This window comes from Stegostoma tigrinum, chromosome 22, assembly GCF_030684315.1.
Source record: "Stegostoma tigrinum isolate sSteTig4 chromosome 22, sSteTig4.hap1, whole genome shotgun sequence".
Lineage (NCBI taxonomy): Eukaryota > Metazoa > Chordata > Chondrichthyes > Orectolobiformes > Stegostomatidae > Stegostoma > Stegostoma tigrinum.
In genome coordinates, this window is record NC_081375.1 from 6,856,036 (window position 1) to 6,873,116 (window position 17,081).

Consider the following 17,081-nt stretch of genomic DNA (forward strand, 5'->3'; position numbering starts at 1 on the left):
TGACAAAAATCTGTTCACTGAAACAAACTTTTTATATTGACGCAAGTTGTTAATGTTGGTAACTCTGGATGACTAGAATACGGAGATTAGTTTCACTGTTACTGTTCCTGTTGGGCTGCTCCTCAGCCAACAAAAACATGGTAATCAAATTGAACCCACATTTTAGGTGCACAAATCTAAGCACATAAATCTCAACAATTTTAACTTGTATTTGAATGGAGATGAGATTCTGGAATTATTCAAATGCTTTGGTTGTTCAGATACAGATCAGCCCAGGCAAAGCTGAATTGCAGAAAAGCTTGCAGGTTGCTTGGCTTCCTCCTGTACTTGCATTCCTTCTAAATAAGGGCAGAAGGGAAGCTCAGTCTTCAGTGCCTGGCTCAATACACTACAGCTATCTCTGTACTGTGCGGCAGTGAGTCAGCAGTCAGTTGTCTCCAAACATTTGTTTCCTGAGGTTTCTCACTTTTTGCGCAAACTCGGATCAAATCCTGTTGTTGTATCTTCTTTACACAAGAAAATTGCTATGTTGATCCAAGACCTAACAACTTTGTAACATCCCAAAGTTTCCAGAAACCATGTGACAAATGGCAACTGAACAGATTTAATGATATCGGTTGAGGGATAATACTAGCAAGGGTAACACAAAGAACTTCCCCGTTTTTAAAAATTCAGTGACACGATTTCCACGATGCAGAGGTGCTGGTGTAGGACTGGGCTGGACAAAGTCAGAAGTCACAGAATTCTCTGCTTGTGCACTTCCCTCCACTTCACTCAACAAAGGTGCAGCGATCCAAATCTCAAATAAGCCTGTTGGACTATTGCCTGGTGTTGTGGGCCTTCTGATGATTTCTATGTTCAACTGACAGGGCAGACCAGGCCTCCATTTAACAGATTATATGAAAGCCGACATCTCCAGCCTTGCAGTACTGTCTCAACAATGATCATACTCACTTCTGTCTTAATTGGGTAATCCTTTAGTATTATCAATTTGCTACGCCTATTACCTACTGAATGTAGATGCTAGTTTTTTTGTAATTGCATTACAACAGTACTACCTTTCTCAACAACTAATCCCTAAATTATCAGATGTATATCCAACATCTAGTCACTGGGGAGAGCTTTCGTCCAAGTAAATATTAGAAAGGCCAAAGCCATTATCTTTTATCCGTCTTCTCTATCTACGGTCTCAATCCCTCTTGCTGGCAACAGACTGAGACTAAACTTGTGTTTGAAACATTTCTTGTTGCATTTAATCCCAGGTGGAATGCCCAACCACATATCCTGTTTCCACCTTCTAACATCTCACAATCCCGTGCCTCACCTCAACCCTTATGCTGGTGAAACCCTCTACCCATGCTTTTGTTCTCACCAGACTGGACTATCCCAAGGCATCTCCACATCCACTTACATCCTATCCTGTTCAAAGCCTAAGGTCATCCAAAGTTGTGCTCCCCATATTCTAGCTCACACCAAATTCCTGTTCAGCCATTATCCTTCCTCCCAGTCCTGTAATTCCTTGATTACAAAATTTGCATGAGGACCCCCAAATCCCGGTGCTGCAGCTTCCGGCTGTCTTTCTTCATATAATGTTCAGCTCTTCTACTCTTCCTGCCAAATGCGTAACCTCATTCCCCCACAAAATAGTCCATCTGTCAAGTATTTTGTCTACTCATTTAACCTGTCTACATCCCTTATAGGCGCAATCAGTTCCTTCATCCAAGTCATTAATATTGATCACAAGTTGTAGCCCCAGCACTGATCCCTCTGGTACATCAGTAGTGGTGACTGCCATCTTGAAAATCCTCTACTTATCCCAAGTATCTGATTTCTGTTGATTAGCCAACCCTCTGTCCCGCTATCTCCAACAGCATGGGCTCTTAAGTCTTACGTGTACCTTATTGAACACCTTTTGGAAATCCAAACATATTATATCTGCTGGTTTCTCTTTATCTATCTGGCTTGTTAAGTCTTCAAATTAGTGGAGGTGATAGCCTAGTGGTATTATCGTCGGTCCGTTAATCCAGAGACCCCAGGTAGCGTTCTGGGGACCCAAGTCTGTATCTTGCCACGACAGATGGTGGAATCTGAATTCATTAATAAAAAGTAATCTCGAATTAAGAGTCTTATGATGACTGTGAACCTGTTGTCGACTGTCAGATAAATCCATCTGGTTCACTAATATCCTTTAAAGAAGAAAACTGACATTGTCACCTGGTCCGGCCTACATGTGACTACATGTGATGGGCCACAGCAATGTGGTTGACTTTTAACTACCGTCTGGGCAATTAGGGATAGAGAATAGATGCTGGCCTGGCCAGTGGTGCTCTCATCCCGTGAATGAGTAACAGAAATATAATAAATTTCAGGCACGATTTCTCCTTTATGAAGCTGTGCTGCTGCTGCTTGATTACAGGACGTATTTCAAAGTGCTCTGCAATTACATCCAATACATCCATGAAAATAAACTCCTTTGTAGTGTAACATTTTTCCAATAACAGACACTAAGTTAATGACCTATTGATACCAGTTTGTCTCCCTCCCTTTTTGAAGAAGGGTATTACATTGATACTTTTCCAGTCTTTTGGGACTTTTCCATTCACTACTTCTATGGCTAGTCCCTTTAAAATCCTAGCATGCAGCCCATCAGATCGAGGCAACTTGTCGTCCTTTAGCCCATCAGTTTTCCTAGTATAATTTCTTGACAGATATTTATGTTTACTTACCACCACCCTGTCCCCGAACTACCCACTTCAGCTTCTTGATATAGTATTTTTGCAATGCTATTAATGTCCTTCACCGTGGAGGCTGATGCAAAGTATTTAACTCCTCTGCCATTTTCTGGATCTCCGTTGTTAGAATATTTTCACAGCCTCATTTTCCAAAGAGTTTCACTTCCTGTTTGCTTTACACTGCCTTTTTAGATTTAAAGAACTTCTTACCTGTCTGTATTTATATTATTTGCAAGTTTCTTCCTGATTTTTTGGTCACCTCTTGTCAGCTTTTAAAACTTTCCCAATCCTCCACTGATCTGGCTAGAAGATCATTCCTATTTGTACTGTTAATTCATTTATTTTATTCCAAATACTATGCAGCTTTAGGTAAACAGCCACTACCTTTGTCTTTTTACTACTTTTTAACCCCTTTTTGACCCAATTGCAGCTGTTTTATGCTTGTATACTTTGTCCCTTCCTGTCCCATTGTGGGTATCATTACCAAAAATAGTTGCCCTGTAATGCTGCTATATTCACTGTTTTTGTAAATATACACATCCGCCTCTCCCAACCAACCACCCCCCCACCAATTAGTTTACAGATTTTTCCACAGCTCTCGTTATTTCATTCACCAAGCCACTGGTCCCAGGATACTTCGAGTGAAACCTGCCCCAACAGAACAACTCATTTTTATTCCAGATCTGCTGCCAGTGTCTGATGGCATGAAATCCATATCCCCCACAGGAATCTTAACCCACACATTTAACTCCTTGATTTAACGACAGAGCAGCTCTCCCTCGGTTACGAATCTCTGACAGAGCAGCTTCCACGCTGTCCTCTACTGATTTTAGCCTAGATTATATGCTCAACAACCTAGAGGCTACAGCATTCTGTTTCAATAGCAAACATTTTACCCCCAAAGCACAACTGACAACTTTTAGACACGGCTTGTGAATTTCCTGGCATCCACAATTAACTGAAGACTTTGAGGCCATGAGGATCAGAAATGAGACCTACAAACTTTAGTAGCTGGACTCACCTCATCTGAAGATGTTGCTGAGAAGTATGGAGGAGGTTCACTGAAGCAGCAGAGAAAGAACTGGATTAGAACTAAGGCAAAGTAGATATAGAAGGTGGTGAATCGGAAGACATCAAGGACTCCATCCTGTGGAGAAAGAACAATACAGAGGAAACTGTCAGCAATTCATTCACACCTCAGGATGGAGCTGTATGGCTGTCTCAGGTGAAACCCATAAGTATTGCTGAAAGCCTTTCAACGTGACAGTGAATTCCACACAAGCTCCTGTTTGTACCACAAGAGGATCCATTCCCGTCCTTATTCAACATGCCCTGCTAACCTGAGCCCAGTCATCTTAGCAGTAGGTTCAGAGCAGCATTGTCTCAAGACGGCCACCCCCAACTCCTCCCCACAAGTTTGCATGCTGAAGTTCTGTCTTCACATTGAGGATGCCCTCCATCATGGTGTAGCACTACCACCTTGCTAAATGGGATTGTCTGAACAGACGCAACAGCTCAAACTTGAGCACTCGAGGTGTTGTACACCATCTACAGCAACTGCAGAATTGTAATCAACCAGGAATTCTACAGTGTAAGAGCAAGCCATTCAGCCCATTGAGTCCACACTGACCCTCTAAAGAGTATCCCATCCGGACCCATGCTCCTATCCTATCCGTGTAAGCCTACATTTCCCATGGCTGATCCACTTAGACACTATGGGTAATTTAGCATGGCCAATCCAGCTAAGCTGAACATCTTTGATGTTGGGAGGAAACCCAGGCAGACATGGGGAGAATGTCTGTGTGGAGCTTGCACAGTTGCTAGAGGCTGGAATCAAAACTGGGTCCCTGGCACTGTGGGGCATCAGTGCTAACCACTGAGCCACGATGCCACCCGCTAAGTGTAACATCATGGCCAGAATCTCTAACTCTACCAATACCACCAAACTGATTAGCACAGGAGGACGTGCCAGGAGCAGCATCGAACGGGTCCAAAAATGAGACGTCAACCTGGTGGGGCTTTTACACATGCAGCAAATAGAAGCATGTGACAGGGTGGAAAAATACAATAATTGACTTTAGTTCTGAAGTTCTGTCACATCAAGTCATCAGTTGTGGTGGTTAACTAGTAACTAATATAAGCTGGAGGCTCCAAAGATATCTCCAAACTCAATCACGTGTAAACATTACTGCAAATAAAAAATTAGGCAGATGTGTTTGCATCCATCTGCAGCCAGGAGTGCTGCCTGCATGTCCCCGTGGTTCCCAGCATTGCAGATTCTAGTTTTCAGCCAACTGTGTTCACTCCAAGTGATGTCAAGAAATATCTGATGATTCTGCATACTGCCAAGGTACAGGCGCTGACAACATTCCAGCAATAGTACTGACAACTTGTGCTCCAGAATTAACCACTTCCCTAGTCAGGGCATGTGGTTGACAATTTAGAAAATTGCTCAGCCACATTCTGTTCACAAAAAGTATGAAAACTCAAAACAAGCCACTTGCAGCCTGATCAATTTAATCTCAAACGTCAGTAACATGACGAAGATATCATCAACATCATTATCAAACAGCATTTGCTCAGCAATAACCTGCTCACTGATGCCCAGTTTGGGTTCTGTCAGGGCCACTCAGCTTCTGAACTAATTACAGCCTTGGTCAAAACAGCTAAATTCCAGAGGTGAGGGGAGAATGCTGTGCTTGATATCAGAGCAGCATCTGACTAAATGTTGCATCAAGAGATCCTAGTAAAACTAGATTCAATGAGAATTAGAGGGAAAATTCTCCACTGGTTGGAGTCATGCCTGGCTCACAAGAACATAGTTGTGGCTGTTGAAGGTCAGTCAGCTCAGTCCTGAAACATCTTTGCAAGAGCTCTTCAGTATAGTGCTCTTGCCCAGCCATCTTCAGCTGCTTTAATACCCTCCCCTCCAACATAAGCAGCACTAACTCTAATTTTAATCCCGGCTGTTCAGGCTTCCAAGGCCCACGTACAGCAGTGACATACAGAACAACAAACTGCCATTCTGTCGATGACCACTGTGCTTGGAACAGCAACCACGCACATACAGAGCCTTGCAAACTCCGGGAAATGCTGACTGTATGGTCAGATGTGGGCACGTTTGCTAACGATTGCATAATGTTCAGCATCACGTGACTTGTTCACATCAAAATGCAGAAACACCTAACAGCCCAGTCTGGGTGTTGGCTATGTGGCAAGAAAGATTCACAAATGTGTCAGGGAACGACCATCTCCAAGGAGAGAAGGAACTTAAACAACTCTCCTTGACATTCAATGGTATTGTAACCACTGGAACCTCCGCTATCAGAATCCTGGGAGTTACGTTTAACCAGAAGCTGAACTGATCACACCAACGGTAACTGTGGTTACAAGTGCAGGTCAGAGGCTAGGAATCCTGCAGCAAGTAACTCATCTCCTGACTCCTCAGAGGCTGTTCACTTTCTACAAGTCAGGATTGTGATGGAATACTCCCCACTTGCTTGGATGGCTGCACCTCCAAAAATACTGAAGGACACAGTCCAGGACAAAAGCAGCTCTTTGATTGGTATTCCAGCCATCATCTTCAACATTCAGTTCCTTCACCAGTGATACACAGGAGCAGCAATATGTGCCATCTACAGGTTGCACTGCAGTAACTCAAGGCCCCTTTGACAGAACCTTCCAAACCCATGACCTCTATCATTTATAAAGGGCAAGGGCAATAGATATGCACCGTCCTGACTTGAAACTATATCACCGGTCCTATTTCCTCCAATCCATAATGACTTGCCTATTCTAGGCCAGTGGCTACAATATCCTCATTGTGATAGGGAACGTACTGACCTCACATTTAAAGAATGAAGAGATTATTCCATTTAAAATTTGTAGACATATTCCAATTAATACTTCGGCTGCCCTTCAGCCCTCCTGTGCTTACCTCATTGAGTGCCCCCAGGATCTTTGATCTGAATGGTATCACAGCACAAATCACAATGATCAGCCAGAAGAAGAACAGCACACCAGACGACTGGATCCCTCGTAATCTCTCATACTGAATGAGAAATGTAGCGAGTAACTGAAACCACAACGACGAGGGTTAGAAATGGCCAAGCCTCAATTATCTTTTCACATCATGGTGCTATCGCTCACAGTTGTACATTGTGTACGCTTTTATAGTCTAAGTAAAGAATAAATGTGCGTCCACTTCATAACCAAGGGCACCAGTCTTCAAGGCTCTGGATCTCAGATCTTGGCCAAAATGCTGTCTATTCAGGGTATTGAGTATAGGAGTTGGGAGGTCATGCTACAGCCGCAAAAGGACATTGATGAGGCCACGTTTGGAATACTGCATACAATTCTGATTGCTCTTCTACAGGAAAGATGTTCAACTTGAGAGGGTGCAGGCAAGATCTACAAGAGTGTTGTCAGAACTGGAGGGTTTGAGCTACAGGAAGAGGCTGAATAGGCTGGGACAGTATTTTCCATGGAGCATCTGAGACAGAGGGGGAGCCTTATGCAGGTTTATAAAATCATAAGGGGCATGGATATAGTGAACACCCAAGGTCCGTCCCAAAGGTGGGGAGTCCAAAATAAGAGGGCATAGGTGAGATGGGAAAGATTTATAAAAGGGACTGGAGGGGTAACTCTTCCCCCCACAGACGGTGGGATGTACATGGAACAAGCTGACAGGAAGGTGGGTACAATTACAACATTTGAAAGGCATTTGGCTGGGTACATGAATAGGAAGGGTTTAGAGGGGTATGGGCTAAATGCTGGAAACTGGGACTAGGTCAGAGTGGAATGTCTGGTCAGCATGGACGAGTTGGACCAACAGGTCTGTTTCCAAGCTGTAAGACTCTAGTCTTTGCCTCTTGGCTGATCTGGTGGGACAAAGATATGAACTATTTCCTCTCGTGAGGTGGTGGGAGTACCAAGGGTATAAGCTTCAGATTAGAGCCAGACAATTCCGGGATGATATCAGAATACCTTTTCACACTGGGTTAGAGGAAATTAGAAACTCTCTCCCCAAAAAACCCTGTGGAAGCTGGGGACGTTTGTAATTCTCAAATTGAAATGGAAATGACTTTAGTTGGAGAAAAGGTATTCAAAGATACTGAATAATGAGGGGAAATGGCATTCAAGGTGTTGCTCAGCCATATCATGGTCAGCATGAAGTAGACTCAAGGGGCTGAACAGTCACCCGCTGTTCCAGTTTAATAGAGTCAAATAGATGAATGACCTCTCGTCCAGTGTTAGCAATGATATCAGCCGTGGGGGCTGATCCTGCCCTTGCTCATTAAACTGAAATTCACCCAACTCTGTCAGTGCGTCACTCAGACTGAAAGGACCAAACTCCATCTAATGCCAACTGAAGTTTTAGTTTAGTATTCAGTTCATGTCTAAATGTGGGCATTACTCTCAAAGAGAGTACTGATTTCCCATCATTAGAAATGCTACAGTGGTTTGATACAACTAACATAAGAAAGCAAAAAATAAGAACAGGAACAGTCCATTGGCAGAACTTACTCTGCCATTCATTGAGGCCAAGGCTGATCTGACTACAGCCTTGACGCCAGTTCTCTGACTGTCCCCCGATGACTTTAGCCTCTTTTACAGATAAGGAATCTGCCTTACCCGATCTTGAATGTAGACAGTCACCCAACCTCCATTCTTGGGGAGAGATTGCTAAGGCTAAAGACCCTTTGAGAGAAGACGTTTGTCCTAAGTTGCATCATAAATGGGAGACCGCTGCTTCTGAAGCTATGCCCCCACTGAGGAAACAAACTCTCAAACCCAAAGACAGTTCTACATTTTAATAAGAATATCTTTCATTCTTCTAAACTCCGATGAGTACAGGCCCAACTTGTGCTCCTAAGAGAAAACCCACATCCCAGGAATCAGCCCAGTGAATCTTCTCAGGGGTTTGTTGGTCCAATTCAGATAGCAGTCAAGAATCAATATTTGTGTAGGACTGGAGTCATGAGGACAGCTGGCTTCCTAAAGATATAAGGTATGTACAGGTCAGGAAGTATGGAAATCAATACCAGGATTTCAGGAACCATTCACAGCTGGCAGGAATGAATATAGGGAGGATACAATAAACTTGAGGCATGGGAAGCTGCTGACCTCCTGGGTTCTACTCATTGACAGCAAGTGGTCACTTCATTAGTACTACACAGTTCATCTAGCCACAAATGAAATCAGGATCCACAGACCCATGAATGCCTGCTGATCCTGGCTGGAGGTGTTCTCTTTACAATCAAGACAGAGCATGAGATGAGAAGGTGAACAGCTGCAGATGCAATCCTGATTAATAATACCAGGGTTATTGGTGCAGTAAGTTTCACAATCTCTACCACGCCCTTTTGGAACACAGCAAGAGGTGGAGGGGAATCCACAATTCAGAGAAAAATGGAGAATTATTCAAACATCTCAGTGTAGCAGACTTAGAATGTTAATCAGTGTTCCAAATTCCTAATGACATACCACATGGCATCATGCAGTGTACCAGTGACAGTACTGTGTAATGCTCTGCTCACCATTGTGACTCCCAGCAGCAAGGGGCTTATGAAATATGCTGCAGCTCTTGCTTGATTATTCGCTACTTCAGCCAAGGAACAGAAGAGATCCAACCAGCAGACAATCCACAACAGCAACCCCAGGCCCTGCAGAATGCAAAGAATCAGTAATCAGGCAACACACCAGACTAACACAGAACACACCGATAATAGAAAGGACGTGTTTCTAAGTTACTGCGTGCCTCAGACACAAACCCATATTGTGTCAGATTTGAAAGGTTGCAAAAAGGTGTTACTGAGAAATCCACATGAACACTTTGCCCAATGCTGCCTCCTTGAAGGCCGCATCCCCCTGAGTGAAAGGAGAGGAGGATACAGGCCTGAAGCTGGCAACATCCTAAAGCTGCCTCTGGACAACTACTGGTCTTTAACTGGCTAAGATCACAGGTACCAGTCCTGGGATGGTCAATGCACTTGCTGACTGTGCTGATTAGGCACTCCCTGGAAGTGAAGTGGCCATATTCAAACTCCCAGTGATAGTTTGATGTTCCATCTAGGAGACGCTACAAGTTAATCATTCTTGGGTGTTAGGATATTTGCTGGACTCTACTATCACATTACCAATTCACACATAAGATTCTCTTTATCCCACACTTCAAACCAGACATCCTACTTTGGAGCCAGACTTAGTTGAAACAGATAGACATCTCTTCCCTCAAGATCACCAGTTTTTCTGGCGACCACTGGCCTGCTGCTAGATTGGCACAGCTCCACCTTCACAACATCATTCAACTTCTCTCTCTCTCATCTGCTCCTGAAACCCTCATGCTGATCTGTGTTATCTTCAGGATCACCAGACCTGAAACGTTAACTGTTTTTTCCTTTACAGTTGCTGCCAGACTTGCTGAGCAACTTCTGTTTTTGTTCTGATTTACAGCATCCACAGATCATTTGGTTTTTGTTATCTTCAGAATTGACAATTCGTATTCACTCCTGTCAGTTGCCCACATTACATCCTGCATAAACATGATGCCATCTTAAACTCTGCTGGCCATGTCCCAAATTGCATCAAATCCTTTCAAGCACGATCTTGTTCTGTGCTTTCTCTGGATTTAATAACACCTCAATATTATAAATTCCAACCCTTGCTTCTAATTCCTACAAAACCTAGCCCTTCTATCTCCATAATCTCCTATAGCCACACAACCATCCTCAGTATTTGGGCTAATTCTGGTCTCTTCAGCATACTTGATTTTTAACCCTCCTCATCTTGTAAGCATGGTCGACTGTATCTATGGCTGCAATCTTCCTCTAATATCTCTCCATTGTCCATCAGCTGGATGAGGTTACTGAGACCGCTCTGGTTCTGTTCTCATGGATATAATCATTGGCAGCACATCACCTGCAACAGACTCCCTTCCTGTTCCTGCACCATCACCTCCGGTGTCTCCCAATGAACATTCCTTGGCCCTTCTTACTTCTCAAATACCCCTTGGCAACATCATCTAAAACACAGCATTTGACCAATCACTGTCTTTGATCCTCAATTCAAACTCTATCCCTCTCCCTGGCAGAGAATGAAGCTGGCTGCATAAAGCCCTAATGATATATTTGGCTCGGAGATGAGTCCCTGAACCCATCTGCGTACTAAGACTGCTGAACAACATCTCTGGAAGATCATTTCCCCTACCTCAGCCCATCTGCTGTGAAACACCAAATATAATTTCTGCAGCATTTGCAGCCATACCTTCAGGTGTCTGGGGATAAAGCTCTGGAATTCTTTTACTGAAAACTTCTCATTCACACTCACTTTCCTCCACAAAGTATTTTTTTAATAATCCACCTCTTTGAACAAGCGTGGCCTAATACCTCATATGGCTCCATGTCATTTTATTTGATAGTACTGTGACAGTGAAGCTCCTTGGGTCAATTTATTTTGTTATACTTGTAATACAATATGAGCCATTGGCTTATTTGGAGAAGCCACACCATGATCACAGTTAGTCATGTCAGTGTCCACCATAGCAATCGTGAAAGCAAACCACATGTGAACAGGATGCAGCAACATGAACGGAGAGAATTAGCAACAAAGCACCAAGTGGAATAGCCTGCAATTCCCACGTACAAGGCAGTCAGCCTGGCTAACTCGGCAGCTTCCTGTGCCTGCTCAGACTCCGGATTTTCTGTACTTCCTTTCTTTTACTGTCATGCATAATTTCCAGTAAATGTATTTGGTTTTACTCCCCTATCCTGCCTAGGCACCACCAGCATATTAGAAAAGGAGGATTTGCTACTTCAACACCACCCTGCTCCCTGGCCAACATCTGTCTTAGACTTGCTGCAGTGTTCCAGCAATTCTGTGTAGAATTGTGGCGCTTTCTTTCGAGTTCAGGCAGAATGGTGACTGTTTCCCTTCTTTGTCACCTGCCCCTGTTAAGACATGCAGACAACGGTCACTGAAATGTGACCAACTTCATTATTGCAAGATTAAACCCAGGAATTATTTTCCTAACAGTGCACCATGAGTGCCAGTACCAAAAACAGGCAGATTGTTATGGTTGAAGCCTATCTGTCCACCACCTAGCAGGCAGTGATAGGCACCAAATGGTGGTCTAATCAGCAAAGCTACACTTGCACAGAAGTTATTTTGTATTTTTGTGTATTAATGATTTATTCATTCTCTCAATAAAAAGGTGCGTACGAGATCTTTGAAATACAAGATACTTTACCAATTATCGAGGCTGTTTCCTTCTGGCACACACAGCAGATTGACAAATATTGGCATTTCATGCAATGCCAATAGCACTAACAGTCACTTGATTACTTTATTTTCCATTCGTTTCCTTTTCTAATTGTCCCTTTCATCCTCTCCTCAGTGCTAACAAGCCTACACCGAATACCACCATTCCCTGGGTGTTTCCAACCACTAATCAGGTTTTAACTGAATTCAGAGATGCAGATATTTTATTCACACACTTAGATAATTCAAATGGAGTAGCTTACATTGCAAGACAGCAAAATGGACAGGGCAGATCAGAACTATCGTTGCTAGATTGAATTCTAGAAGCCAAAATGCCTGGAGAATGAATCAGCTGGTTGTTATTTACTCAATTGGGTTGTTAGACAGACAGAGGGGTTGTAAACTCCAATTAAGCTTTAAATTACATCACACCACAGTTATTTTGTGTGGCTTTTTGTGCTCAGTTCCAGTGCACGCAAGAAATGAAGACAGTTTAAAATTAAAAGGGATTCAGTACAGAGCAAAGCTCCCTTTATAGAGTCTCCAAACACCTGTACGTCAATTAAAAGGTTTCAGTTTAGACTGTTACAGTACCAAATGGGCCCAATTGTCAAATTCAGCTTTACCACAGTTCAGTTCCCCCAAGTTGGTGAAGATGTCTCTGCACCAGGAAGAGACAACTGTCACAAAAGTGGAAGTTGCTGGAAAAGCTCAGCAGGTCTGGCAGCATCTGTGAAGAAATAAAATAATCATTTATCATTTCGGGAGCAAGGGTCACCGGACCCAAAACGATAACGGATATTTTTTTCTTCACAGATGCTGCCAGACCTGCTGAGCTTTTCCAGCAACTTCCATTTTTGTTCCTGATTTACAGCATTTGCAGTTCTTCTGGTTTTTAGTCAGAGGCAACTGTCGCTTGGAATGAAGTAGCACAGGGTTATCTTTATCCATCGACTTTGTACAACTCCTGCTAGATCTGAGAAAAGAAAAAAAATTGGCAGCAGAAAACCTTGAGTTCTCGTGAATGATACACCTACTGTTTTGATCCTGTTGAGCACTGTGACCCTGATGTAACCTCGATTGGTCTGTCGGAGATACAGGAAGTAAAGAGGGAAGATCACCCACAAGTACACACATGGAATCCAAACCAGGATCGTCTTCTGAAAACATTCTGTCAGATCTGGGTTGTCTGTGTTTATTGTAATATTATGATCCTGTAACAGAGAAGGGAGTAACAGAACAGAAAGAAGTCAGCATGGGAGAGACACAGGAACTCTACAGTCTGGCACCTTGTACATCCTGGATTTTAATGTCTAACTGGTGGACCAGTTGGGTAGACTCCAAAATTCCCTGGCAACCTCTCTGCATCACTTTAAAAACATACAGGATCAGAAAACATAGGAGCAGCAAGTAGACTATAGCCTATTTCAGCATTCAATACCATCTTGGCCTTTTGGGCTTCAACTCCACAATTTTCTCCCACTGCCCACATCCCTCAATTCCATGAGATTGCTTTTCTCTCCTAGCCTTAAAATGTATTCAATGATGGAGCATCCACAAACCTCAATTAAAAGAAAAGGAGAGAATTCCAAAGATTTGCAATCCTCTAAGCAAAGAGATCTCTTACCTCGGTGTCGAGAGATCAGCCCCTTATCCTGAGACTTTGCCTTGTTTTTAAGACTCCCTGATCAGTGCGAACAATCTCTTAGCACCTACCGACCATATACCATCAGCATCTTGTATGTTCATCAACTCTGAAATTTATTCCCTCCGGAATTTAGTTTACTGAATTTCTGATAGAACAGACCTTACATCCCAGGGACCCAATCCAGTGAACCACCACTGGATTTAGGAATATCCTTCCTAACAAAACAAAGACCAATACTACCATTCTCCAGATGCAGCATCACTAAAAAACTGTACAACAATAGCAAGATTTCTTTATTCATTTTCCTTTGATCCCTTTGAAATAAAAGCAAACAAGTTATTTGAATATCCTCATACTTGCCCACTTTACAGCCAATCTGCCACCTTTGTACTCAATCTGGTTATTCTCTTGGCAGCTTCTCCATGTCCTCCCCTTAGGTTCTTTCCATTTGGTTTTACATCATTAAATATAATAAAGAAGCTCCTTAAAACACAATTCTTTGACAAATCATCAGCCACCTCTAAGCATCTCACGTGGCCCGTGTCACAATCTTTGACCTTTTTCTGATTTGTTCACAGGACAGGGATATCACTGGCCAGGCCATCACTTAATGCCCATTCCTAATTTGCCCAGAGGGTAGTTGAGAGTCAGCCACATTGCTGTGTCTGGAGTCACCTGCAGGTCAGACCAGGCAAGGATAGCAGATTTCCTTCACCAAAGTACGTTAAGGAACCAAATGAGTTTCTCCCAACAATTTACAACAGTTTTGTGCTCATTATTAGATTCTTAATCCCAGAGTTTCACCATTTGCATTGGCATGATTTGAACCCAGGTCCCCAAAATATTAGCCAGATCTCTAGATTAGTAATCTAACGATAATGCCATGAGGCCATCATCTCCTAAATGCTCCCGTGAAGAGGCTTGGGACATTTTCTGGTGCTAAACATGCTTCATAAATAAATTGGATTTACTGTCAAGGAGAAGGCACTATGTGAACTATAGGAAACTGGCTGCCACAGGCAGCAAGAAGCCTGGTCAGACAAGTGGTAGGTATTAACTGTGGATTCACTTGATCCCCTTAAACAGGATCAGACACATACTGAAACAATGCTAATCCAATGTTGCAACAGTGGAGTAGCAGTGTTCAGGCTCCTGCTCGTCCGCTGCTTTCTTCTGTCCATTTCACTTTTTCTTCTTACCTTTCTACTTTTCACCACAGTTCTTACCTTCTGCCCTTGGAGAGCTTGGCCATGGAGAAACCAGCAAATTTGGGATCAGTGGCAAGAGACAGCACTGGAGCTTGGCGACTTGTACAGTCCTGGACCCAGCACAGGACTCAAGGTGGTGGCAGCACCGGCACCAGTGGAGGCGCTGATGCCAGTGCTGGTTCAAAGGGCTACACCCTTCCTTTTTTCCAGGAAGTATGTGGACTCTGATACTTCAGTTGATTCCAAGATGGCAGTGGCATCACTGAAGTGGGGCCAGTGGTGAGCAATGGTATCAGAGTGTGGCAACTTCAGCATTGGCACATCCAGCACAGACAGTGGCAAGGGACAGGGCTCTAGACAGTGGCATCAGCAGCGGGTGTTACTGTGACAGCACCACTGTGATGGTATCCAGTGCTGCCTGCACTGGGGGAAGCCTGGCTCAAGACTCATGGCAGCAATGGAGACGGTGATCTGGACAATTCCTTTTGTCTGTTCTTAAATTCAGCTTTTGTTTTTTATTCTGACTATTAAATTCTGAGAGCGCACCGGAGAGTGGCAACTCTGCCCACTCTTCAGTGAGCTCCTGTACTCAGGTACACGAGACAATAAAATCTAATCTGTGATTGCTGGCTTTGTAAGTGTATATTTGTATTTCTGTACATGAATACAGATACATGTGAAAATTGAAAGATAAACTAGAGCCAACTGGAATTCTGCAATCAAACACCAAAACCCTCATAGCAAAAATAGAAAACATTCACACTACGGTTTCTCTTCCAGCATCACAAACTCTCAAAATAGCTAATATTTACTATTAGTAGTAAACAGTTATGTCTGGATTCCTACTGAACCAAGCCCATCTTGCAAACCAACAGTCCATCCACTGACTAAATCTACACTTCCTGCTGCCTTGAAACCAACATAATCAAAAGACCCCTCCCATCCGAGTTATATTCTCTTCCACCTCTCATTGGGCAAAAGACACAAAAAGTTGGAATATACATGAAAAAAGATTCAAGGACAGCTTCTTCCCGCTGTTATTACTCTTCTGAATGGGCCTCTAATTTTAATTTTAATGTTGGTCTTGCTCTGTGCACCTTCTCCACAACCATAATATTGCATTCCTTGCTCTGTTCCATTATCCTAATGCGCTTTGAATGGCATAATCTGCACACAAAACAAAAAGCTTTTCCCCATACCTAGGTACATGCGACAATAATAAATCAAATCAAACCATATGTATCTCGTAGATAATGCATACATACAGACTGGAGCTAGGAGAGGATACCTGGAGTGCTCCAGATTGATTAACAGAAAAATTGATTTCATTTTCTGCAGAATCTACCTGATCCACTGTTTCCAGCAGCTTTTGGCTGTTATTATATACAAATTCACAATGCTCAAATTTGGTATTTCCTTGACAATTCTGCACAATCCAGATAAGGCCCAAGATTCATAGACAGTTATTTGTATTAATTATCCAACTAAGATCCAGCAAAGTCCTCCTCATTAAAATCTGGGTGCCTGTGCCAAAATTGGGTGGGCTGTCTCAGACTAGTTAAGCAACAGCCTGAGTCATACTCTCAGAATCATACCTTACAGATAATGTCTCAGACACCACCATCACCATCCCTGGAGATGTTCTGTCCCACCGACAGGTCAGGTCTGGCAGAGGTGGCGGTACAGTGGTATATAGTTGGGAGGGAGTTTCCCTGGGAATCCTCAACATGGACTCTGGACCCTATGAAGTCTCAAGGCTTCAGGTTAAACAGTGGCAAGGAAACCTCTTGCTGATTACATCGCACCATCCTTCCTCAGCTGATGAATCAGTACTCCTCCACAGAGGAAGCATTGAGGATTGCAAGGGTACAAAACATACTCCGGGTAGGAGACTTCAACATCCATGAGTGGCTCGGCAGAAGTACTACAGGTCGAGCTGATCAGCTCCTAAATGATACAGCTGCAAAACTAGGTCTACGGCAGGTGGTGAAGGAACCAAGAGTGAAAAGCATACCTGACCTCATCCTTATTCATTTGCCAGCTGCAGATGTATCTGAGCATGGCAGCATCAGTAAAAGCGACCACCACACAGACCATGGAGATGAAATCCCACATTCACATTGAAAATACTCTCCATCAAGTAATGTGGCGCTATTAGCGTGCTAAATAGGACAGACTTCAAACAGATTTGGCAACTCAAGACCAAGCATCCATGAGGCACTGTAGGCCATCAAT

General features: G+C 43.3%; 1 protein-coding gene across 1 annotated transcript in view; it reads right to left on the minus strand.

Moving 5' to 3' along the window:
• Positions 1 to 17,081, minus strand: part of LOC125463615 (ATP-binding cassette sub-family C member 3) — a 145,522-nt gene that overhangs the window by 101,407 nt on the left and 27,034 nt on the right. Inside the window, exons 2-5 of the mRNA XM_059653855.1 lie at positions 13,028 to 13,204; positions 9,272 to 9,397; positions 6,670 to 6,807; positions 3,754 to 3,879 (exon numbers count right to left, since the gene is read on the minus strand). Coding sequence (XP_059509838.1) covers positions 3,754 to 3,879; positions 6,670 to 6,807; positions 9,272 to 9,397; positions 13,028 to 13,204 — 567 coding nt within the window. The remainder of the gene's footprint in view (positions 1 to 3,753; positions 3,880 to 6,669; positions 6,808 to 9,271; positions 9,398 to 13,027; positions 13,205 to 17,081) is intronic.